Source organism: Leguminivora glycinivorella, chromosome 23 (genome assembly GCF_023078275.1).
Source record: "Leguminivora glycinivorella isolate SPB_JAAS2020 chromosome 23, LegGlyc_1.1, whole genome shotgun sequence".
In the NCBI taxonomy this organism is placed as follows: Eukaryota; Metazoa; Arthropoda; class Insecta; order Lepidoptera; family Tortricidae; genus Leguminivora; species Leguminivora glycinivorella.
In genome coordinates this window covers 12,115,753-12,140,477 of record NC_062993.1, presented here as the reverse complement: position 1 = coordinate 12,140,477, position 24,725 = coordinate 12,115,753, and the positions used below count along the sequence as shown (strand labels likewise).

At 38.9% G+C, this 24,725-nt stretch overlaps 1 protein-coding gene across 1 annotated transcript in view; it reads right to left on the bottom strand.

Moving 5' to 3' along the window:
• Positions 1-376: 376 nt before the first annotated feature.
• LOC125238365 (dedicator of cytokinesis protein 1) overlaps positions 377-24,725 on the bottom strand; it is a 102,685-nt gene continuing 78,336 nt past the window's right edge. The window contains 15 exon segments of the mRNA XM_048145671.1: positions 377-1,036; positions 2,102-2,233; positions 2,884-2,983; positions 5,616-5,654; positions 8,435-8,581; positions 8,998-9,130; positions 13,870-13,991; positions 14,276-14,388; positions 15,373-15,522; positions 16,572-16,736; positions 17,494-17,592; positions 18,391-18,534; positions 20,502-20,637; positions 22,062-22,208; positions 23,614-23,715. Of these exon segments, the coding sequence (XP_048001628.1) occupies positions 909-1,036; positions 2,102-2,233; positions 2,884-2,983; positions 5,616-5,654; positions 8,435-8,581; positions 8,998-9,130; positions 13,870-13,991; positions 14,276-14,388; positions 15,373-15,522; positions 16,572-16,736; positions 17,494-17,592; positions 18,391-18,534; positions 20,502-20,637; positions 22,062-22,208; positions 23,614-23,715 (1,857 nt within the window). The 3' untranslated portion in view covers positions 377-908.

The following is a 24,725-nucleotide window of genomic DNA, read 5'->3' as shown; positions in this document are numbered from 1 at the left end:
TTCAAATAATTTAATTTTACTACGGGGTTATTATTTTTTAACTAAATTCTGCTGACAACGTAAATAACCTAGAATTACTTAGCCCTTTTCATTCCACGTCCATCTTTCATGAAGAGCCAATGCCAAGTGATTGGTTCACCAATGTGTAAACAGCTACTCTTATCTTGGCCCAGGGTTTCCACCAAGGGTTGGTGGAACCGTTGGCCACATGTGTACAGCGGCCATAACAATTCGAAGGCAAATCTTTTCGCACTACGTAGTTATTTGTTATACAAGGGGGCAAAATTGTATTTTAACGCCGAGTGTTGAATTGAAAAACGAGCAAGTGAAAGGATTCTATTGTTCGAGAATAGAATCCTGAACTTGCGAGTTTTTTAACACACGAGAAGTAAAATACATTTACACCCGAGTGTAACACAAAACTTTTCCCCTCACTATAGCGAGGAAACTACAACGCAAAAAATGCGTTTATCACTGCTTCCAGTAGTTCCACAGGTCAAATCTACTTACACTAAATTCACTAAATCATCTTTATTACTTGATTCACCTACTTTTCTCAATTTTGAAGCAGTTAATTTGACTTTATTCAAGGTCAAATTACTTTACCCACGTGGATAAAATGCGTTTTTACCCGCTGATAGTAAAGGACAAAACACGTGTTTCCGAGCTAGTCAGGAGAAAAGTAAATTTATATTGTAGTCATTATAACAAAAGCGGAAAGACCCCACTGACGTAATTGTCTACGCTGAGTATTACTATTTGTCATTTTCAAGTCCTCTTTCGTCGAGTAGACATACCTCGATTTCTGTGAAGAGGTTCATACAGTTCGTATGTCGATCATCTATAACACATTCGAATCCTACCAAATTTACATACTGCGCAGTAGTATGGTTATTAAGGGTACCCACTCAGGAATGATGTTGTTGTTGATGTTTTTTCTTAGGTGGTGGGGTGGGGGGCGTTTGGCTGACGGGGATGCCGGCGCTGGTCCGTCGCATCATGGAATTGTAGAGGAAGGAACCACGGGGCGTTAATACTGCAACAATAATTGGTTTGTTAGTTCATTTGTGTGATACTATACAGCACGACCACGGATGATTTTATTAATTCTGTTGCGGTACAAATTCACGAAAAAATGTACTTTTTTGTACTTACGTTTAAAAAAATATACCTTTATGGTCTTGGAGTTTCGACATAGGGGCCGTGGTCTATATTATCATGTTTTTAGTTTTTGATGATCAGAGAAGGACTGGACGGAGAACAGGAAAGCAATGTATTAGGTGAGCCATTTTTTTTTTCAAAGTTGTCCACCCCACTTTTTTTGTAACATGGGTATCTTTTACGCGATTTCGAGAGCTCTTTCGATCCTGATAGGAGAAAAAAAATGTCTCATGATTTCCATAAATTTTTTCGAACCTTCCATTCCGTTACCGCCATACAAAATGTATGAAAAAATGGTAACGGAATGAGAAAAAAAGCTTGGGACACTTTTTTTCTTCTATTAGGATTGAAAGAGCTCGCGATTCTGAGTGGAAAACATATAAAAATTTCCAAATCCAAAAAAAAGTGGGGTGGACTTTGAGGAAAATGGCCCAGGTATATGTATAATGTATTTTATTTATTTATTTACACTTTATCACACGACATAAAATTGTACAAATGGCGGACTTAATGCATTAAGGCATTCTCTACCAGTCAACCATTGGATCAAACAGAAACTTTAGTTAGTTCAGGATTTACCAGTATCGTAGTTGTTTCTCGGCGGGAGAGGCTCGGGGTTGTTATTGTGGTCACTGTCTAGGGTGCTCCGGTTGCCGAGTTCTCCAGGATCGACGGTTATTAGCAGTAATGACTTTGACTATCGGGCACAATGTTACAAATGGCGCCCACTACTATCATGTTTTTAGTTTTTGATGGAAAGTAATGTATTACGGCCCAGCTACGACATTGGTCTAAGCTCGACAGCGGTGAGCGGCAGCCGTACGTGCGAATGAAAAGTCTCATCGCTGTGTCTCGCTCCGATGTATGGCCGCCGCTCACCGCTGTCGCGCTTAGACCAATGTCGTGGCTGAGCCGTTAGGTATATGTATAATGTATTTACCAGTGTCATAGTTGTTTCTCGGCGGGAGAGGCTCGGGGTTGTTATTGTGGTCACTGTCTAGGGTGCTCCGGTTGCCAGACTTCTCTGGCAACGGCGGCGGCTCCTCGTCTTCTTGGTTTGAGTCCGTTGTACCTGTCATATGCGAAATATTAATGCGAAATGTCTGCAATCGCTGCTACTAGGCTTAGAATAAATTTAAAAGTGGAAAGAGGCCGTGAGTTCAAGTCTCACCCAAGGCAGGCATTTTCCTCTTTTAAATGAATATACTTATGTACCTCTTTTAAATGAATATATGTATGTACGGTTTTAACACACGAATCTGATATTTCTCACATTGCTAGCTTTCCATTATGGGCTTAGCGTCTATTTCAGACGATTTATGGTGCAATGTCAGAGAGACATCGTTTTTGATGACTAAAGAGACCTATGCGAGAGCGACACATTTTGCCACATAGCTGACAGGGGAAGCTTGCAACCGATTGCGACGTTCCGCTATGGTGTCTTCTTTCCCTTTTGTCTGCAAGTGCCGCAAACCAGGTCTCATCGACGAACTTGCGACCATCTCCAACGCACTTTCGCCACTCCGTTCGCTTCTCCGCAAGCTAGCTTCGCATTACATCTCTAGTTATTAACAAACAATGTCAACCCCCTCCTTACCCATAGAGTTCCTGTTAGATGGCAGCACGGACGCCAAGCTCGCTCTCTGACATTCCTCCGTCGCCAGCTACAGACAAGCCATGTCATTTGTCCCGGTCCTGAGCCAGTATATGTATGTGTCTTACCCATAGAGTTTCTATTCGACGGCGGCGCGGAGACCAAACTCGCTCGCTGCGACATACGACGTTGTTCCACTTCAGCACGCAGCGGTCGCTCCGTCACCAGCTACAGACAAGCGATGTCAGTTGGGTTAGTGGACAACTAGATCAAGTTATGTAATAGATCGTTTTATTGACTATATTTTATTATATGGACACCAAATCGAATTTCAACTGCAGAAATTAGTAGTATTTTAGTCAAAATGATCTTACTCTTATTACCTAGGTAATAGGGTAAGTAAACATTCACTACAAGTAAATATTTTACTTTAGACTTATTAGCCGAAGTAATAAAGAAATAATGCCTGTGTGGTGACGGGTTAAGAATTTCACCACCCCCTTTCTTCCCGTGTGTGTCGTAAAAGGCGACTGTGGGATATGGGTTAAATTGTGGCGTAGGCGAGAGGCTGGCAACCTGTCACTGCAATGTCACAGTTTCGTTTTCTTTCAACCCCTTACTTGCCAAGAGTTGCACTGAAGCTTTAGTAGTTTCATGTGCTTTGCCTACCCCTTTATGGGATACAGGCGTGATTGTATGTATGTATGTATGTATGTATGTATGTATGTAATAAAGAAATAATAAGGGCCGAAGTAATGATCACATTTTGACTAAAATACTTGTAAATTAATATAAATCAAAGAATATAATGAAAAGCATTGAAATGCTTATCTGATAAATTACCTAATTCCGTTATTAGTACTATTTTTAGAAAAATGGGTTACATGGGCCGTAGGAAGTATGTACAAGTTTTTTTGAACGATATTAATATAGAGACTGCCCGAATTTAAAGCCAATGAAGAAAATAAGTGATTTATATGGTTCACCATACAAAGACAAACACCGAAATCTACGTGATGATTTGAGGAAAAGTATGTAGCCTATTTTATAAATTATATTTCTGTGGGCCTAGTGAAAAAGGGTATAACTCAAATTGACTCGGTGAAAAAGGCCACAAATCCGAGATGAGACTTGTGGCCTTTTTCACAGTCAATTGAGTTATACCCTTTTTCACTAGGCCCACAGATTTAATTGTTACATTTTAATCTTTCACCACTGGGAGTAAATTATTTGTTAAAAGGAAATTTTGATGAAAATATTAACCGAAACGTATCCTATTTCGTCACTACTTTGAAAAAATCTCGTATCCCACTCTGCTCCTCAAAGACAAAACGTAGTAAGTCTATATGCATTCCATACATACTTAATACATTTTTCTCTTCATTTACAGAAGAAGATACAAGTTTTTTTCAAAGTAGTGCCGATTTGACTGATTACTTGAACCGATCAGCTTATCTATTTGTAATTGGACGTAGTTACGCAATAACGTTCCAATCCACATGAAATTGTCATTAAGTTTTAGACCTTGTATGAAAAACAAAAGTCTTTCATTTCAATGACAATTTCAGATGGATTGGAACGTTATTGCGTAACTACGTCCAATTATGATGTTACTTAGAAACTTACCATCAATAAAATGTACATACACATAGATAATTATAGACATTTTGTATATTATTTAAGCATATTTATAAAGCCAATTAATACAAGAAATAATTTAGTGTCAATTTAGTGTTATTTACAATGCCAATGTGGTTAAAACATAGAAGCGTAATTTTGATTAACTGTGTACGATATTACATCGTGATTGTCGTTTGTTATTTTGAGGGTACCCTGTGATGATTCAATTATACTGACAGGCCTTTATTGACAGGCCTTGATAGTCAGTGCGCCCCTTAAGAAGTCCAAAGTCCAATAATGTTAAGTAAAACCCCGTATTTTCGCCTAGTATACCTTATTTCGCCAGTTCTTATAAGCTAAAATTACCAAATACTTTTAAGTGCAGGTTCGACAAAAACAACTAATTAAATTTAGTTTAATCAAAGAGGATCGAGTAGAGTTATATAGAGTTACTGTCAAAGTAAAATTTGTAATCACAGTGCATAGACTGCCATCTCTCGACACAAGCTTAGAACTTTTGAACCTCCGTTTTGACAATTTGGCCTTCTTAGCTTGATATGTATTAAAATGTCAAAATATTAACATTAGCGCCATCTAGCAAAGCGTTCCCCAAAGGTGTAACGCCATCTGGGCCATCGTAACTTTTTCTCTATGGCTTTGAGGTACGTTTTTTTCCTAGAATTTATCCGTCTATACGGATTTACATACGTCTTTGGTTTAATGTACTACATATACTTTATGCCACCATTTCGTTTTCTTTCAACCCCTTCATAGCCACGAATGACACTGAAAATTGAACAGTTTCATGTGCTCAGCCTATCCCATTATGGGATACAGGCGATTGTATGCATGTGTAGTGTGCGCCTAGTGTTGGAATCTCCTGCTTGTGCTTTCTGGAGACACTGGGATAGTGTACATATGGCATCCAAAGGCCAATTGTATAATTTATTACAGTTTAGTTTTTAGATGTAATGTAAATGTAGCTAACATAGGTTTAAGGAAATGTACAGTAACACTATGGATTTTCCGAAATAAAATTATTGTATTGTATATATTTTCCGGAATCTGCACTAAAGTTTTGTGATTTCAGTTTTAACAAAGACAGGCGAATTTAGGAATCCTAGACGGATATAGAGGTTTATACAGCAGGTTAGAAATACAGGCACCCTCGTATGTACAGAACCGTGTAACTGCATTAGTGATGTCCACATTCAGCTTCGTAATTCTAAATTTCACTTACAGCGTTTTGAATTCGGGCAGCCATCGGGGACTGAAAGTTCTGTTCACAGAAATAATTGTTAGATAAAGCGCACACACCCCAAAATCACACACAATTTCAAAAAACTATATAAAATAAATTTATGGGCACACAAAAACATTCCATCTGCCAGCCAATCTAAATCATATCTACCTAATATTAATATTTTTGGTGTTTAGTGGAGTCAATCAATAGTATGTACCATAAAACAAAGTCGCTACCCGCTGTCTGTCTGTCCCTATGCATGCTTAGATCTTTAAAAGAAGATAATTATTTAAGAGGAAAGTTTCTTATGTGAAAATGAGCGGGGAAGTGTTTTAGAATTTTCTATTGCTTTGAATAATTTAAAACCATAAAAAATATCGCTAGATTGAGTACTTCTTTTTTTAAAACGGAGCAAATTTTAAGGCACAATATTAATACTTGTTAAAGGGGACCAAAATAAACACATACAAAACAATCGACAATAATGTTGTATATCCGTTTTCGAGGTCCCCGTCGAGTGTTGTCATTCAGTCTGACCTAAAACGTGAATATCATTCTAATGATCATTCATTTACAAATGTAGGGCATTCCAACTCTAAAAATGAAGTTATTTTTATGTCGTGAAACCCTGTCTCTTCGCCAAGAAACCCTAACTTCGCCTATTAAATGCTCAAATTATCGCCTAGGTTCTAGTGCAGGTTCCGAAAAGTTTACTAAATTAAACTAAATCTAATAAGTCGTTTTTGTGGAACGTGTAATAAAAACTATTCGGTAATATCAGTCTTTACAAAACTAGGCGAAATAAGGAATACTAGGCGAAGATACGGTGTTTTACAGTATCTAATCAGGGCAAGAGACATTTTGTTTTGACTGAATATGGATGCTTTATTGACAAATTTGGGACAATGTCAACTATTCTGGTTTATTATAAACTTACATTCCTTTACTCATAAGTAATAACTTTACTAGCAAACAGGCATATTGGCAAGCGTGAAACGTACTGTTATTTTTTTTATAACCACCACCACCGGAAGCTGTAACTAATAGACAAACAAAACTAGTTTCCAAACTTATAAAATAAATATAATAATATGTAGAATAGGTATATCGTCACTACTTTTAAAAAATCTCGTATCTCACGCTGCTCCTCAAAGTTAAAACGCAGTAAGTCTATATACAATTATACATTCCATACATACTTACTACAATTTTCTTTTCATTGACAGACGAAGATACAAGTTTTTTTAAAAGTAGTGACGATATGTTTATCGGTATTATATCTTTCTTGGACATATTATTCTTCAATAAGGCATTTACATTGACCCCCGTTTTCACATTATCCGATCCGATATCGGGTGTCGGACCGACATCCTACATCCGATAAACGCTTCCGATATTGTCGGATGTCGGTCCGATAAAACGCATTGTTCCAAATCAATGAAGTATGATTTTGTATCAAAAATATTTTTAAAAAGTTTTATATTTAATAATTATAAGCACTATATTTCAAATATTTTATTGTAAAATTAAAATAACGAGCATAAAAATACTCAAGAGTGGCAAGTGAAATAAATACTTATAATTTTACATTTAACTATATCTACTAAAAGATGAAAACATTAGTATCCGCAATTCGGACCGATGAATTACAATATTTTTTTTTCAACAGAAATTCATCATTAACAGCAGCTGTTTAATAGACGCCATTTTTGTCACGCACACTGTAGTAGTGTGCGTGACAAAAATCGTATACCTACATTATATGCGCACACACTCAAATATTATCGGCCGACAGCTGGCGGGGGGTCCGGCATGCCAAAAATGTCGGAAGCGTCCTGCCGATATCGGCAGTTCGATGGTGCCTCGGACAAAAACTGTTGTAGAAGAGTGCCATCTGCATTAAATCCGCAATTTTTGCGTTTTATATCGTTTTTTAGTAATAATGATCTATTAAATACATAAATAAAGACCTGGAAGCGCATAAAACTTACATTTTACATCCTTCCTACATCCGATATCGGATCGGATAATGTGAAAACGGCCTAAGTCAATCACTCTGACCTAGACACAGACTCAAAACGGGCCCAAAGTGTATACTATTATTGTAGTTAAATAATTACCCGAGGAATTGAAGCCTATCACTTTTTGTAAAAACCTCTTGTCTTATTCAGTGACAAATTGTCTTATACTTCTTTACAGATAAATAAATGCGACTAAGAAGTGCAATTGAAAGGGTTATAAATGGGAAAGTGTGTGTGTCTGTTTGTTTGTCCGACATTCACAGCAAAACGGAGCGACGAATTGACGTGATTTTTTAAATGCAGATAGTTGAAGGGATGGAGTGACTTAGGCTACTTTTTGTCTCTTTCTAACCCCCACTTCCCTAAAGGGGGGGGGGGGTGGAAGTTTGTATGGAGCATTCCGCAATTTTCGAATTTAACGCGAGCGAAGCCGCGGGCATAAGCTAGTATGTTTATAAAGTTTATTTGTAGATATACTTAAATATAGCTTCTTATAGCCGGAGCAGAGGTGAGACCGTTTGAAGAGCGAGGCAGGCAAGTCTATATTTTCGAAACCATATTACTTAACCTTACCTAGAATCCGTTTCCTGCGCCGTTTGTACTGTATGCCTACCATATCCAATTCTCCCTCAATTGCTCAAAGGTTAACTAGAAGAGATCCCTTAAAGGGATAAGTTCGCCTTTGTACTTGTAATAAGCTCTTTTTCCTGTGTGTTGTATTATTTTCTGGTACAATAAAGTGTTTTACTACTACTACTACTACTTAATCTATACATGGTGTTAAGTGAATAGTACCTCTTGCCGTAGTTCTCGTAGCGGCGATTCGGATTGAGACGCGAGGCTAGTGTTACTGGCGTGGCTCGTGTTTGTGCTGTTGCTGGTTCCATTGGCTACGGAACTGGTGTACCATTGGCTGCCGCTGGCTTGAGTGCCGATTTCGCTCTGTAAAATATCAAAGACATGATAAGAATATACCTTGGAAGGTTTGTCGTTATGTTTCGGAAAAAATAAATTTCTAAATAGATCGCCATAACATTTCTTTTTCGGGGCTTCGTATGATTTCCTTTTGTGTTTCTCTTATGGTACGCCTACACACATCGCGACTACTAATATTCACATCAGTCGGGAGCAGTGGCGTAGCGTCTATACAACCCGATTCCCAACGGGTTCCCTAAAATTCTGCAGTATCTGAAGAAGTCCATACAAAACAGGTCCCAAAAACCCCTCCGGATTTACCAACAAACATTTTTACGCGTCGCCAATAGTCGGTAGTGACCCTGCCTGCTGAGCCGCGGTCCTGGGTTCGAATCCCGGAAAGGGCATATATTTGTGTGATGAGCGCAGATGTAAGTAAGTACCTTTCTCGCTCGTCTCCTCTCTTTCTTCTTAGGCGAGCTGTTGAGAGTTCCGAAGTAGTTGCTAGCCGCGCTGTTTCTGGCCAGCGGGTTAATCGCGGCGTTGAAACTGAAGAACTTCGATTTTGACGCGGAACTGAAAAAAAACTAGTTTAGTAAAATATTATGTTTTCTTCGGTATTTCCCCCAGATTTTTTAGAAACAAAAAGTAGCCTAATGTCACTCTCCATCCCTTCAACTAAATCCACTTAAAAAATCACGTCAATTCGTCGCTCCGTTTTGCCGTGAAAGACGGACAAACAAACAGACACACACACTTTCCCATTTATAATGGATTATGTATGTAAACACATTATTACAAGTAACACTGTCGGATCTCCAAAATCGTCATTTTCATTTTATTGCATTAATGGTCTCAAAACATGAGAATTCATCATATGTAATTTTCAGTATTTTACTTTATTTTTTTCTCTATTACGGCAAGTTAGGACTTAACAATACAGTGTAGTTAGTGTACAAAGGCGAACTTATCCATCTCATCTCTCAGGATCTCTTCCAGTCAACCATTGAGATTATTTTGTGAGGTTTGTGGGAAATCCCTTTAGGCACGACAATATTACGCAGAAAATAGCCGACCAGCAGAGCACGAAGAGGTGTAAGTATTTCCCGAAAGATCGATAGAGACTTGCTATAGGGAGCTTGACTGTAGTTAAAATAAAATATTGTATACCATGCACGAAATAAAGCATCAGATAATTATAAGAAAAACATGGACAGAATTTATTTTTAAATCCAATTTCTATTTAATAAGTCCGGTAGAAATATATAAAGTAACTGAGTTGACCGTGACGTCACTCAATTCGATTTCATATAAATTCCATATTAGCAAATCGTTGAAATTCGTTTTGACAGTTCTTAAAAAGAAGCTGATTTGACTAGGAGGCAAGTAGCCTATACTATGCAGACGAATGAAAGCAATATACTCGTAGACGAACAAATACTGATGTAGGTACCTACATCACACATTTTTAGGATTCCGTACCAAAAAGGTACAAAAAGAACCCTTATTTATATTTTAATACGACAAAAAGCATAAGCGACAAGCGACCCGTTTGAGACGATAAGTAAAAGCAATACAGCCTCACCAGAAATATATGACTACGCGCCATCTAGCGGAATTTCATTAGAACTATTTAATTTATATTATACTGAACTGTCATACCATACACCAGGATAACAGCGCCCTCCTGGGCAATTCCACGTAACTGTAATGTAAGTGACCACTTCATTGCAAGTTTTTTTATTTATGATGCAAATTGAAGTCTTAATTTATCTCTAGATAAGCCTACTTTTAATCCTTAGATATATTGATATTTAAATTAGCACCATGAATAAAAAAACATGCAAATAATTGGTCACTTACATTACTCTGTTACATGGAATTACCCTCCTGACAATAGGCTACTATACTCGTATCGAATTTAGCACATCAAGTTATTGTTTTCTGTAGTATTTGACTTAATAAACCAATATTTATAGCTTGCGGGGATTAAAAGTGCGTGATGACTATGTTTTTTTTAATTATGGACTCCGAAAACGGTGTTGGCCGATGGAGTGACATCACATAATTCAAATCAACTATGGAAATTAGAGGTACTAATCTAATCTATATAGAAGCAACCTCTATTGTATTAAAATTCATAATCGTTACTCGGCCGTGACAATGTCAAATATTTTTTCTAAATCGACTTACGTCATGTCATAGATATTCTATAGATTAATATGGCTGGCAACCTGTCACTGCAATGTCACAGTTTCGTTTTCTTTCAACCCCTTATTTGTCAGGAGTGGCACTGAAGCTTTGGTAGTTTCGTGTGCTCTGCCTACCCCTTTATGGGATACAGGCTTGATTGTATGTTGTATGTATGTGTAATATGGCTGATGTTGTTTTTGCCTGATCACGTAAAAGTAAACTTTAAATTATTTTTTTGCGGGTTTTTAAGTCGTAATAAAATATGGTACTATTTTTTTTCGTTTAATTAGACAGTAATTAATAATATAAGACATACTTTGAAAAAGGGTCAAGTAGCCTAGTCAATAGTCATATTTTTCTGGTCATGCTGTAGAAACTTGGACGACAGATCGTAAACTAGATGAAATGTAACCCTTTCTAACGGTACTACATATCAAATTATGTTATTAATATTTATTTTATGAATTATAAACTGAAATAGATATCATACACGAAAGAAAAAAGCGACCAATCCCATCACGCATGACATCTATTGGGTGAATTAACTTTTTCTTGCCTGTTATTGCCATGGTTACGGTCCCCTGAGTCACACTGGTTTTTTTTTAATACCACGTCGGTGGCAAACAGGTATACGGCCCGCCTGATGGAAAGCGGTCACCGTAACCTATGGACGCCCGCTACTCAAGAGGTGTCACGTGCGCGTTGCCGACCCATTAGAAACAAAAAAAAATTATGCAAGCATGCATGTAGTCCATGTTCGTGGTGGCAAGTTAAGGAAAGGGCTTGTTAACACAAGAAAAATGTTTGCATAGTTTAAGTAGCATAATTTTGCATAAAACCAGCGTGACTCAAGGGACCGTAGCCATGGCAATAACAGGCAAGAAAAAGTTGATTCACCCTATTTCAAATTGAAAGCATTTTCATTTTATCACAACACAGAAGCGAATGATAATAGTTTTAATCACATTTCCTTATTGATACATTTTAGACCCGGTGCGAGTAATATGGTTGATTATTTAGCCGGGTCCACGCTGACCGCATGCTTCGCGATGAAAATGTCCGTGATCATGTGCCTTGCCCGAGCAAATTTGCTCGGGAAGATGGCGGTCTTCGGTCGAGGCGTGCGGCTATAGTGTGGACCCGGCGTCCGAAAATCGACGGATTCTGATGAACCGGACATGGGCAGAACACACAATGAAATCCCCAACTAAACAAATAGATACAAACGTAGGAATCTGCCGCGTCTCGCACTTTCGGCTACCCAGCTCGTCATTTAAGGACGGGGTCGACATTTGACGGTCTAGACATTTCTCCCTGCTGAAAATAGGTACAACATGATGACGATATATTATATCGAAATACAAAGTTTAGAGAAATATGTTTTTGTGGAGAAGTAACTGACTATCACCACATCTAATGTAATTTAAAACAATAATTATCACGCTCCACTGTGGAACGAAATCCGGCTCTCGAAGACATAGGAATCGAAGTTGTTATTTTAATATTTTTTTGATGGAAATGGGTTTAGCTTATCATTTCTATGACAACCTATAAATTTTAGGCAATTTGACTTGAAAATTATAGTTTTATTATTTTTTTTCGATAAAAATGTATGGAGCGGAAACAAAATCTCAAGAAAATCAACTCTTTCACACACTCAATCGTTATAACCTCGCAGATGGGTATACTACGATTTATTTGTGATTTTTTGGCATACTACGTTTTTTCGCCGCGACTGAGGATTTTTTTTTTTAAATCGTTGAAAGTTTCTATGGAAAAATCACAGAAACCAAAGTCGAAATTTTAAGATTTTTTTTCTTTAAATTGCTATTAACTTTTTTTCTTGACCATTTCTATGACAGTTTATAAATTTCAGATGATTTGGCGTGAAAACTATCGTTTTATGATTTTTTTTCGATAAAAATGTATGGAGCCAGACTGGACTTATGAAATTTCTAGTATCGTATTTAACTTTTTAAATGTTTTTACAAATTTTTTATATTGCAAGTGCGCTGAAAAACATTGTGCGTAACTCGAGATGTAGGAATATTGCAAGCTCGAGCCTTTAAATCGCTTCGGCGAGTTGTCACGAATTTATGATTTAACGTACTCTCGTTAGCAATATTCTACATGCATCTCACCACACCTCGGACACTGGCGATCAAATATATGAAAGAGGCGCGTTCCTAGCACAGTCTAAGCTCGTGTAGGTGAACGCGTACCATGCTCGTATGAGTGAAATATGACAGGTCGACTGTTCGAGTTTTTGACAGGCGGTAACTGTGAGGTAACCGAGAGGGGGTGGGCGGCACTTTCAGCGGGGAGCGGGAGTGACCATACTGTACGATAGTACTCTTTATTATACGTTACACAGTTTACTATTCGATGTTTCTCCTTCCTTCTACATAAACTAGTAAAATAGTTAGTTTTATTGGGCATTTTCCGCAAGTCGACAAGTATTGTGAATATTTTGCGTGAATTTGACGAGGTAGCACTACTCTAGCCACCCCAGCTCCTCTACAAGTTATTATTTACTATTCTGTTACTTATTTTATTTATTTAACATTAACATTTAAACATTTATTTATCTACACAAATTCAGCATTCATCATAAAAGGAACAAATTAAGTTAAGACAATACAGAATTTGAGAGAACATCGCTAGTGCTTTCCCTTATTACGTTGACCTGGGTCCTACACTAGGCGAGGCCTGTGCTGTAGGTAACCAGCTTACATCAGAGTTACAAATTTGGCGCAAAATTGATACAGATAAATAAATAAATATTGGGGACACCTTACACAGATCAACTTAGCCCCAAACTAAGCAAAGCTTGTACTATGGGTGCTAAGCGACGATATAGATACTCAAATAGATAAATACATACTCATATACATAGAAAACATCCATGACTCAGGAACAAATATCTGTGCTCATCACACAAATAAATGTCCTTACCGGAATTCGAACCCAGTACCGCGGCTCAGCAGGCAGGGTCACTACCCAATTATATTTATGACAATTATATTTATGTAAAGACATGTTAAAGATTATGAACTTAATCGAAGTTTCTTTCAAGAGTAACGACCCCGTCTCAAAACTAGTGGAATACAAGTTTGACTTACTCAGTGGATGTTCCAGTAGATATATCGGACACTCGGTTGCTGGTAGTGGTCTCCGTATAGGAGCGGTCTCGAGGTGGCATGCGGAGTTGCACCTCCGCCGCCTCCGATTCGAAGTCACACGCCTAAATGCAAAAAAAATGTAAAAATTACTATAATTAAATTGGAATAATTTTGTTTTATTAAAGTTTTACCCCTTCAGTCCCAAAAGAAATTAAAGCTTATTTTGTAAAGTGGCAACAGTAATATCGTCAATTATTAGAACAAATTAAATTATCTTCATAGAAAATATTTTAATTTGTATTTTTAGTAATCACAATATTATTTTCTTTAGTGTATGGTATCTATTTCACTTTATAATTTATTTCAACTATGTTCACGTTTGTCACTAATGAAGTGATGAACGTACCTTGCGTCCATATCTTTGGTGTACATGGTTCTGTATCCTCCTAAAGCATTGTAACATGTGTGCATGTAATCCTTCTAGAGCTGTCGGCATTCGCGCCCCGTGGACATCCAGACCTGGACAGAAATATAGCCATTAATTTAAAACATAGTGTTTAATAACTCAATTATTATGAGTTACCTAATAATATAAAAGAATGCAAGTCACTATGTTTAAAATGAAAATGAAAAACTTTCTCTTAGAAAAAAATAGTTTGAAATTACTATAAAGTGTAAACATTGCATCAAAGCTGTACCTAGAATGTATTCACTTAGATATTTTTCATAGATAAATTGAAGTTAAAACTCTCTGTAAGCAATACATCAAAACTGTACCTAGGGTAAACTTTACTCAGATAGTTCTACCCACTTAGATTATGTAAGGGAGTCCCCTCTGCCAACAAACTGTCCTGTAGTTTGGCAGAAGATTTAATGTTGTCAAAAAAGGGTTTTTTTTTTGAGAATAAACGATTTTTTTTAGCAGTGTAAGGTAGGTACTGACATGCATCACGCGATTCCTATAAAAAAAAATAGACATGACTCATAAATGTTAAAAAATGTGATTTTATTGAGTTTTATTTTAAATAAGAGTTTTATTCTAATGTCTTATTTTTATTTTTTACCTTTTCTCAGCACTGTCCTTCCCTATTACTGATTAAGTATAAGTGGAAGGACTGAAGGAAAAATAGAGGGATTGATTGCTGGATGAAAGGTTAGATGATTATCTCAACGTTTATTTGTACTTCTGATTAATATCTTACAAGTTATGATTTATGAATCGCACCGCGTTGCTCGTGTGTTGACGGGTTAAGAATTTCACCACCCCCCCCTCTTCCCGTGGGTGTCGTAGAAGGCGACTGTGGGATATGGGGTAAATTGTGGCGTAGGAGAGGCTGGCAACCTGTCACTGCAATGTCACAGTTTCGTTTACTTTCAACCCCTTATTTGTCAAGGGTGTGCACACTGTAACTTTACCAGTTTCATGTGCTCTGCCTACCCCTTCATGGGAAACAGGCGTGATTGTATGTATGTATGATTTATGATGCTTTTGTAGTGACTTACCAAATTGCAACAAAGGTATCTGGTCAGCAATCAAGTCTCTTAGTTGAGCCAAAAGAGGTGCATGGTCAGGATGCTTCTCCGCGTACGCTGGCGTGAGGAAGGCACGCTCATAGTTCACTATGCCGCCTTGGACCGCCGGATCCAATATCCCTGTAGGGAGAAACTCAGTTTTAAAACAATTTAAAAACCCAAACGCTGAAAAACTTTCCATTGTTATCATGATTTTCCTTATTTTGTACATGATGTTAGTCGCAGTGGCGCGTCCATGTTCATGTCCATGGCGCAGTCATGGGTTGCAGTGGCGCGTCCCTAGTTCTCGCTTCAAGAATCAGTTGTTTTAAAGCATTCTTGTCCATTACTACCTTTACTGGTTATATCTAGAATGTGCTCTCCACATACCGTAGAAGTAATAAGGACAACGCTACTTCTATCCCTTACCGCTGAGTCTCATAGTGAGTGGCCGTTGTGATGCGTCGCTGGCTCACGCTTCTAGTATCAGTTGTAATAAAGCATTCGCAACTCTTACTATAACTTTACTGGTTATATGTGTCGCTTAACTTCAAAACTGGGTAACATTGTATTTTTATATATTCAACCTTAAAGCAGAATGGATTTACCCAGGTTTGAAATTAAGCGACACATATCTAGAATATTCTCTCCCCGTACCGTAGGAGTAACAAGGACAACGCTACTTCTGTCTCTTACCGCTGAGTCGCATAGTGAGTGGCTGTAATGGGGCGTCGCTGGCTCTTGCTTCTAGTATCAGTTGTTTTAAAGTATTCGCATCTCTTGCTATAACTTTACTGGTTATATCTAGAATGTTCTCTCCCCGTACCGTAGGAGTAACCAGGACAACGCTACTTCTGTCTCTTACCGCTGAGTCGCATAGTGAGCGGCTGTAGTGGTGCGTCGCCAGCTCTCGCTTCAAGAATCAGTTGTTTTAAAGCATTCCCGTCCCTTACTGCCTTCACTGCAGCCTCTATTGAAGATATTATTCTATCTCATCTTACCGATAAGTCGCATGGTCAACGGTTGCAGTGGCGCGTCGCTAGCTCTCGCCTCCAGAATCAGTTGTTTTAAAGCATACACGTCTTTTACTATAACTTTATTGGTTGTATCTAGAATGTTACTATAGCTTTACTGGTTGTATCTCCCTGTACCGTAGGAGTAACCAGGACAACGTTACTTCTGTCTCTTACCGCTGAGTCGCATAGTGAGTGGCTGTAGTGGTGCGTCGCTGGCTCTCGCTTCTAGGATTAGTTGTTTTAAAGCTCGATTCGCGTCTCTTAATGCTTCCACTGCTGCTTCTACTGGTGATACCCAGAATGTTCGCTGCTTCACTACTGGGAACCATCTTAAAATTCCTGCAAAACATGTTATTTTGTTAAAGACAAAAATACGTTATACAAGTAAAGAAAATAAGTTGATAAGAAATATTTAAAATACGCATAAACTATCGATTCTTACACACAAATAACGGTAACAATAGTTATTTGTCTTAAAAGGGGGCAAATTAATTGTTTTTTCTACTCCCGAACTGTTATTCGTCATTTACAGGGTCGTGCATAGATCTTTAAAACCCTACATAAAAGTCTATTCCCCATTGCCAGCCTCCGCCGGCTTTCCGCGATTATCGAAAAAATTTAAAACGCATTGTTTGGCTCTGTAACCATGGCAACGTATTGTTATAACGGTGCGCGGGAAGGCTTTGGGCAGCTGAGCTGACAGTGAAAACCTTTGCGTCAAAATACATGAAACAGTGTCAATTTCACGAAAGTCATTCAAGAAAACTATTAAAATCTAAGTGCACGGTCGTAGAAAAACTATTATTTTAACTGAGTCAAAAAATACTCGTGGCGTCTTAATAACAATTTTCGGCTTCGCCCTAAATTGTTACCCACGCCACTCGTCTTTTTTGACCTCCTTTAAACGCCTGTTGCATAAAATACTATAATCACACGTGCTGATATTGATAAACGAACAAACGAAAGATTCCAATATCGAACCACGAGTGTAGCGAGTGTTTCGAAAAGTCGAATCTTAAGCGTATCAAGGCAAGAAGGTGCCAGAAATAAAACCAAATTGTGTAATATTATATTATTTCTTATAAAAAATTCAAACCTGGCAGCATGTCACTGATCTCCAACTCAGTCCGCTCCAGCCACCTCGTAGCGAACTCATTGACAGAAAGATCGTCTTTTGATCCATCCAACTGCTCCTCTGTAAAAAGAGAAACCATGTATCTATGTAATTGTAAAACATATATAAGATCAACATATATAATACGCGTTAAAAGTAATTTGCTTATAATATATAAGCGAATTATGGTCATGTTTGGTCTTGTATTAGGTATGGTATTATAATATGGGGCAAATACTAGTATACTACTCAGTTGAAAAAACTATCTGATACTTTAATAATAGTATATTACGATGCGAAAAAAAGGAAGTTCGAAACGAGTGGCGATAAATTATAACCTATCCTAACCACAAAATTTTGAAAAAACCCCCGACCGCGACCTAGTGGACCGATTTTCATGAAACATGGCTAAGAACACTCCCGACTAACTCAGCTTTCAGACAAAAAAAACGAAATCAAAATCGGTTCATCCGTTCGAGAGCTACGATGCCACAGACAGACACACACACAGACAGACAGACAAACAGACAGACAGACAGACATACACACAGACAGACACGTCAAACTTATAACACCCCTTCGTTTTTGCGTCGGGGGTTAAAAACACAACCGAAGGGAGTGTTTTAAATCGATACGAGTTACGAATTGCGAGGAGTGAAACGAACGGGGGGATGAGGGTAGAGGGTAGATCGCGCGCTGTCTACGCAACTTTGACATCCACCCGCCGTCTTCTGTTTCCCGTGATCATGATGCATGCAACTGCGTCGAAATATAGGGACCTCAATAAAAATCAAAGAGGTAATCAAGGTTTATATCCCGGTCAATATAAGTAAGTCTTATGAATGATTTTTCATGTCAAAATATTTTAATTCCACTTACCAGGTCTAAGGAAAGGTCTGGAGAATATAAACTTGTTGACGTGGTTGTGTTTGTAGTACTGCAGAATCTGGCCGGATATCGGTTTGCCGGATAATCGCTTCAGTTTGTCGCCCATTACAGGCTCAACTGCGTTTATTTGTAAATCTGATTTGTGTTTAAGGAATATATTCTTTAACTTCTGATCAGCAGAAACGTCTGCAATCGATGCCACTAGGCTTAGAATAAATTTAAAAGTGGAAAATGTCTGCCTTGGGTGAGACTTGAACTCACGGCCTCTGGATCGATATATTCTTTTTGCTAGCCTGGTGTAGTGTCCCACTGCTGGGCAAAGGGCTCCCCAAGCTTCTTCCACTCACACCCAGTCATGTGTGTAATCCTGCCAGCGTGGATAGAATGCGTCCAAGTCATCCCACCATCTCTTTTCCAGTCTGCCTGAACCCCAGCCTGCACCTTCTACGGTGTTCCGTGGGCCCCACTCGGAAACCATTTTCATAATAAAACACATAATAGGCTAGTTTCCTATACTTAAAATAAAATTAGAAGAAAAATATGGACAGTAGTTATATTTAAACATAATTTATATTTAATAAGTCAGAGAGAAACATATAAAGACTGTATCGTTAAGTATGAAGACAACTTTGAGTAGCCGTATTTATTTGCTATTATATTTTTTTCTTATAACAAGCCATGGGCTTAATAAGGCACATAATAAGGTACACATTTTGTCCTAGAAACTCGACGTAAAGCATATGGTTTAGACAGTATTGACTTAATCCTCCCGAGTACCAATTACGATTCCGGACAAATGCTACTAGAAAATTCACAAAGTGCGTAAAAGACGATACGATTGCGAAAAAAAATTGTATGGTGCGAACCTCAACGACACATGAACCACAAAGCAGAATATCTGGACATAGTCTAGCCACTGTTATTTTAAAAAAATATAGTTCAGGATCTGTGTATGGCGGTCATTTAGAGAATGTGGCATGGTGCTTACTCTAACTCCGACTTTGATGTCGAATTTGACTATCATACATTGTTTATATCGATCTGGTTTAAGGACTGTTCAAACACCATGAATGTCAATTAGACTTTGGCCTATGGCTAATTTTTTTATCTGTTTCTCTCATCCTGCTAGCATCAAAAATTTACGGCAATCCGGAACGTTGCTCAAAATTGCGTTTTTTTAAATTATATAAATTCGCCGCATTTATTCTACAAGTACCCAATTGGAAAAACCATAAAGAGGACTCTTAAAGAATATATTTTGGCAGCATATTAACCTTTGTTTGTTGAAATCGTACAAAGAGTCATTGAAATATTCTCAAATTAAGCCAGATAGGGGTTGTCCGAAATTTATTTGCTAGACCTTAATGAAAGTACCATAAAATCCCTAAAATAAAAAAATATCAGACCTTCTTATATCAAATAGTACTTACCAATACCTTAAGATCATACTCTCGGAACATAATAATACAAAATTATGCACATGTCAACATTTAGACAAGGTTTGTTTTGTCCTTATACTTAACGATACAGTCCTTAAAGCAAATGAATTGACCGTGACGTAACTCCTCAGTATTTCATAGTAATTCCAATCCAACAATATATCACACATTAGGGTTGAAATGAAAAAACAAAATCACTCCCCACTTTACGTGTAGGGGGGTACCCTAATAAAACATTTTTTTCCACTTATTATATTACCACTTTGTCAGCGTGATTAATTAATAAATTTCAGCTTTAAAGTGCTAACGGTCACTGAGATTATCCGCGGACGGACGAACGGACAGACATGGCGAAACTATAAGGGTACCTAGTTGACTACGGAACGACGACGACGTCTGACGTTTTTACAAATGACGTGTATGGTGACGGCCCCCTTTCTTCCCGTGGGTGTCGTAGAAGGCGACTGTGGGATATGGGTTAAATTGTGGCGTAGGCGAGAGGCTGGCAACCTGTCACTGCAATGTCACAGTTTCGTTTTCTTTCCACCCCTTATTTGCCAAGAGTGACACTGAAGCGTTAGTAGTTTCATGTGCTCTGCCTACTCCTTTATGGGATACAGGCGTGATTGTATGTATGTATGTATGTACGTGTAAAAAGGATACACTGTCCGTCAGCCTCAGTGATCTCTTCCCCGGGCGGGTCCAGTTTCGGCAGGACTTCAGCATCCGGCCACTCGTCGAGCAGGCGTTCTTTAAAGTCCGCCAGCTGCTCGTATTCGTTGCCGCGGTATACGAAACCCTGCGAAGATAATTATAAAATGTTAGGAAGAGTTGTGATCCGAACGAAGATCTCCCAACAAATGTGACGTTAGTGCGTATTCACATTATCCGATCGGGTATCGGATGTCGGACCGATATCCCATACATTACAGGCGCCATCTTGGATTTTTTCCATTGAAATCCTTCGAACATATCGATATCGGATCGGATGTCGTATGTCGGGGTGTACAGTGTTTTTTTTTTTTATACTACGTCGGTGGCAAACAAGCATACGGTCCGCCTGATGGAAAGCGGTTACCGTAACCTATGAACGCATGCAACGCAAACAGTGTCACATGCGCGTTACCACCCCATTAGAAACTTGTACATTCCCTTTTGCTGTGTTAAGTACACAGCAAAAAGGAGTGTACAAGTTCCAAGGAGGGTTCGGGTTGCCGACGACTCTAAAGGACAATATACGAAACAAGTTAGTTCCGTAAGTCCTCCCTTCATCAGGACCGCACCCTCGTTGAGCTCTGGCAGCCTTACTCACCGGCAGGAACACAACACTATGTGTAACTTAAAATTGAAATAGCTACTCCTGGACTCTCTATGGCTCCTAAGATACAGGCTCGGCATAGTTTAGGAACCACTGTCTTAACCCTTGTTGTAATGCTTTTGCCTCAATAAACGATTTTTTCATTTTTTTCATTTTCATAATGTGAAAACGGACTTATCTGGGTAAAGGGACCTTATTGTCTATGGCGCTTACGTCCCTCGGCGTCGTATTTGTACACGAACGTCGCTCATAACGCCGTAAGCGCCATCGACAGACAGACACGTCAAACTTATAACACCCCGTCGTTTTTGCGTCGGGGGTTAAAATAGTTGTAATGAAATTCAGCAAGATGGCGTTTACATCTCCGGTGACACTTTGCTGGGACGTCAGTCTTCCGCGACCACGGCCAGTGCAACCTGGCCGAAACGTTGGGAAAAAAGGTAAAAATAATGTTAATTAATCGCGTTCGACCTGTGTGTGACTTTACATATGTGTACAAACCGCGAGAACTTAAAGTGTTAAGATGGCGTGTAGTCACATATTTCTGGTTAGCGTGTCGAGTTTTGAGTCTCACTGTCACTAAAATACCGGTTGAAAACGGTGAATTGCCTATTATTTTCAGTGACAATTTTCTGAATTCGAACGCCGTGAGACTCAAAAATCGGCCCATGGCTTTAAGAACTGAGCCAGACATGATCATGATTATACAATGAGTTATTTTAGCAATAATGAATCAGCTTAAGTGATGAAATTACATACATGTCACGTATAAAAGAATTTAAAATTGGAGAATACTTTGCTAATCTGAATATTTTCTATTAACCTTCTTGTCTGAAATTGCCTAGACATTTAAAAATGATATATAATGTAATCATCATAGTTACAACAACTACAGGTCTACTCACATGTGGCACCCTCAAATGATCGGGGAATCCTTTTCCGAAGTACACAACTCTGAAGTAGCCCGGATGCGAGCGGACTGTTCGCATCATGGCTGTATAGAATGCCGCTAATCGAGAGTGTAGGTCTGCTAATGGCGCGTAGCCTAGTGCCTGCAAAAAAAATCATTTTGAGATACTCGTGAAATTAATAAATATGTAATACTAGCTTTTGCCCGCGGCTTCAAAGAGTCAAAAAGTAGCCTATGTCACTCTCCATCCCTTCAACTATCTCCATTTAAAAAAATCACAACAATTCGACGCTCCGTTTTACCGTGAAGGACGGACAAACAAACAGACACACACACTTTCCCATTTATAATATTAGTATGGATGAAATAAAGTCAGGCTAGGCTACGTTGACAACGATTATCATAGGACATATTTTGCACGCGTTAATAAAACGTCATCATTTGATGAGTAACGAACGAAATCATTGTCTGGCTACAAAGTACGTAGATATGCATATGTTACGTAGATACCAGATAGGAATCCATTCAATAAGTTAACAATAAATTATAAACAAAGAATAATAAATTACCAGAACAGGATAAAACAACTGCTAAAGCCTCGCCTTACATGGCGACCCCGCCAGAACGAAATTTATATGGTTTATAAGGTGAGCGTTGGAACTGGTGTGTTTTTTTTAATACCACGGCGGTGGCAAAAGCGTTATCTATTACTTATTCTTTTTACTTATATATTGGGACTAGGCAGGCCACGTCTGCCGCATGCATCAAGATATGTGGACCAATATAACCACCAAGTGGATGCCGACAAAGAAGCGGGGACGTGGCAGGCCCAGGAGAAGATGGCGGGACGACTTGGACACTTTTGTGAGTGACTGGCCGGAAAATGCACACTCACGAAACGAAGCGCTAGTAGATATCTATCTCTATCGCTTGTGCGTATTGGCGCGACAGAGCCAGACCAACTTTCGCGGCGTTTCGTTTTCGTTTCGCGGCGGAGAAATGCCATTCGGCTACGGGGTCTGAGGGAGTTGTGGATATTAAGAGAGGCCTTTGCCCAGCTGGGACACTATAACGGGCAAATAAAAACAAATAAAAAATATAATAAAAATGAAATAATGAAAATGAAATATTTATTTTTCAAGTAGGCATATTACAATGCGCATATGAACGTCAAATAAAGCTACAAATAAAGCTACGCCGGCTCTAACCCTACGCCTCAGCCTCGAGAAGATTTCAGTCCCCCCTCAGTTGGGAGGGGGGTATCCACTACGGGACCGGCAAGAAACTCGGCGGGCAACTTCTTTTCAAAACATTACATCTTATAATTAACATGCATTAACAAGATACAATTTAACATGCAAAAGTATTCATCAATGAATATGAACAGACTAGGTACTCTATGGAAATTAATTTCAATAAATTATATTATTGCTTAATAATACGTCGTTCGCCTTCAGACAAAACATATCAAATTGTCACAGAAGAAAAGGATAATATGAATCTAAATGTCATTAAATATATATATTCGCTGTAAACGAGCTACATACCTCTGCCTCGTATACTTCTACCAGTTCCTTAATAACTTCAACAGCGACCTCCCACTGGTGGCCCTGGTCTAGCAGATCCGCCACTTCGTGGTACAACATTTCCTGAAACCAAATATAGAGGTACCTAATTATGTCGCATTTTCGCTTAAGGCGCCTTTGGCCAAGCTTTAGGAGACAAGAAAATTTGCATAAATACGAGTATGAATAAGGACCGGTTGCATCAAACCATCTGTCACCGTTAAAGCGTTCGTTAAATTTTATTGTATGGGAAGTTCCATAGACGTCTGCTGCGTGACGATGATGTGTCTGTCAAATGTAGTTGATGCAACTGGCCCTAAGACTTTTAAATGATTTACGGTTAGTTTTACTGGACTTATTTATATATTGACAGGGATATCAACATGACATTGTTTTTTTTCTCGAGCTCACGATCGGTACTTCGACGCAGATGAATCATGATCACGGAAAATAGCGCGCGGTCTACCCTCATTCGTATGCCTCGCTTTCAATAGGAAGTGCTTCATGAAATAAAACTATGGAAACGGATTATTATTATTATTTGTATGTCTTACCATATCTCGGGACCATGGGGTCCCGGACTTTTGGGAGGCATGTGTGGGGCCGAAGCCAACAGCACAGAGGCCCTTTTAGACACTTTAATCTAAAGGCAAGGGATACACCTGGCGGATACCATCCCCGAGCGCACAATATGATACATCCGGAGATGGTCCCCGCCAGGTGTAAAGACTATTTCAGTGCAGCACTTTTGTGTTGCGATGGGAACTAAGGTCATAGGCTATTGTTGTGCAAGTTGGATGGACTGGATAATGGTCTATGGGGGGAGACTATCGGACACCTGCCATGACAACTAGTCTCAAGATTGTAAAAGACAGGCGGTGACTCGCCAACTCATTGAGTGGGCCCTGCAAAACGGCCGCACGCATGGTGCGACAACAGAGCAACACTTGAAGAGTGGCTGAAAGGTTGTCGAGAGGTGAGACTGCGGTAGCCAGATCCCGGTGATCCGTTCAGCAGGCCGCCGGCGTTATGACATTTTACACTTCCAACCTGGAGCATAGGTCCCGCTCTTGCGAATCCACTCTGGCCGGCCG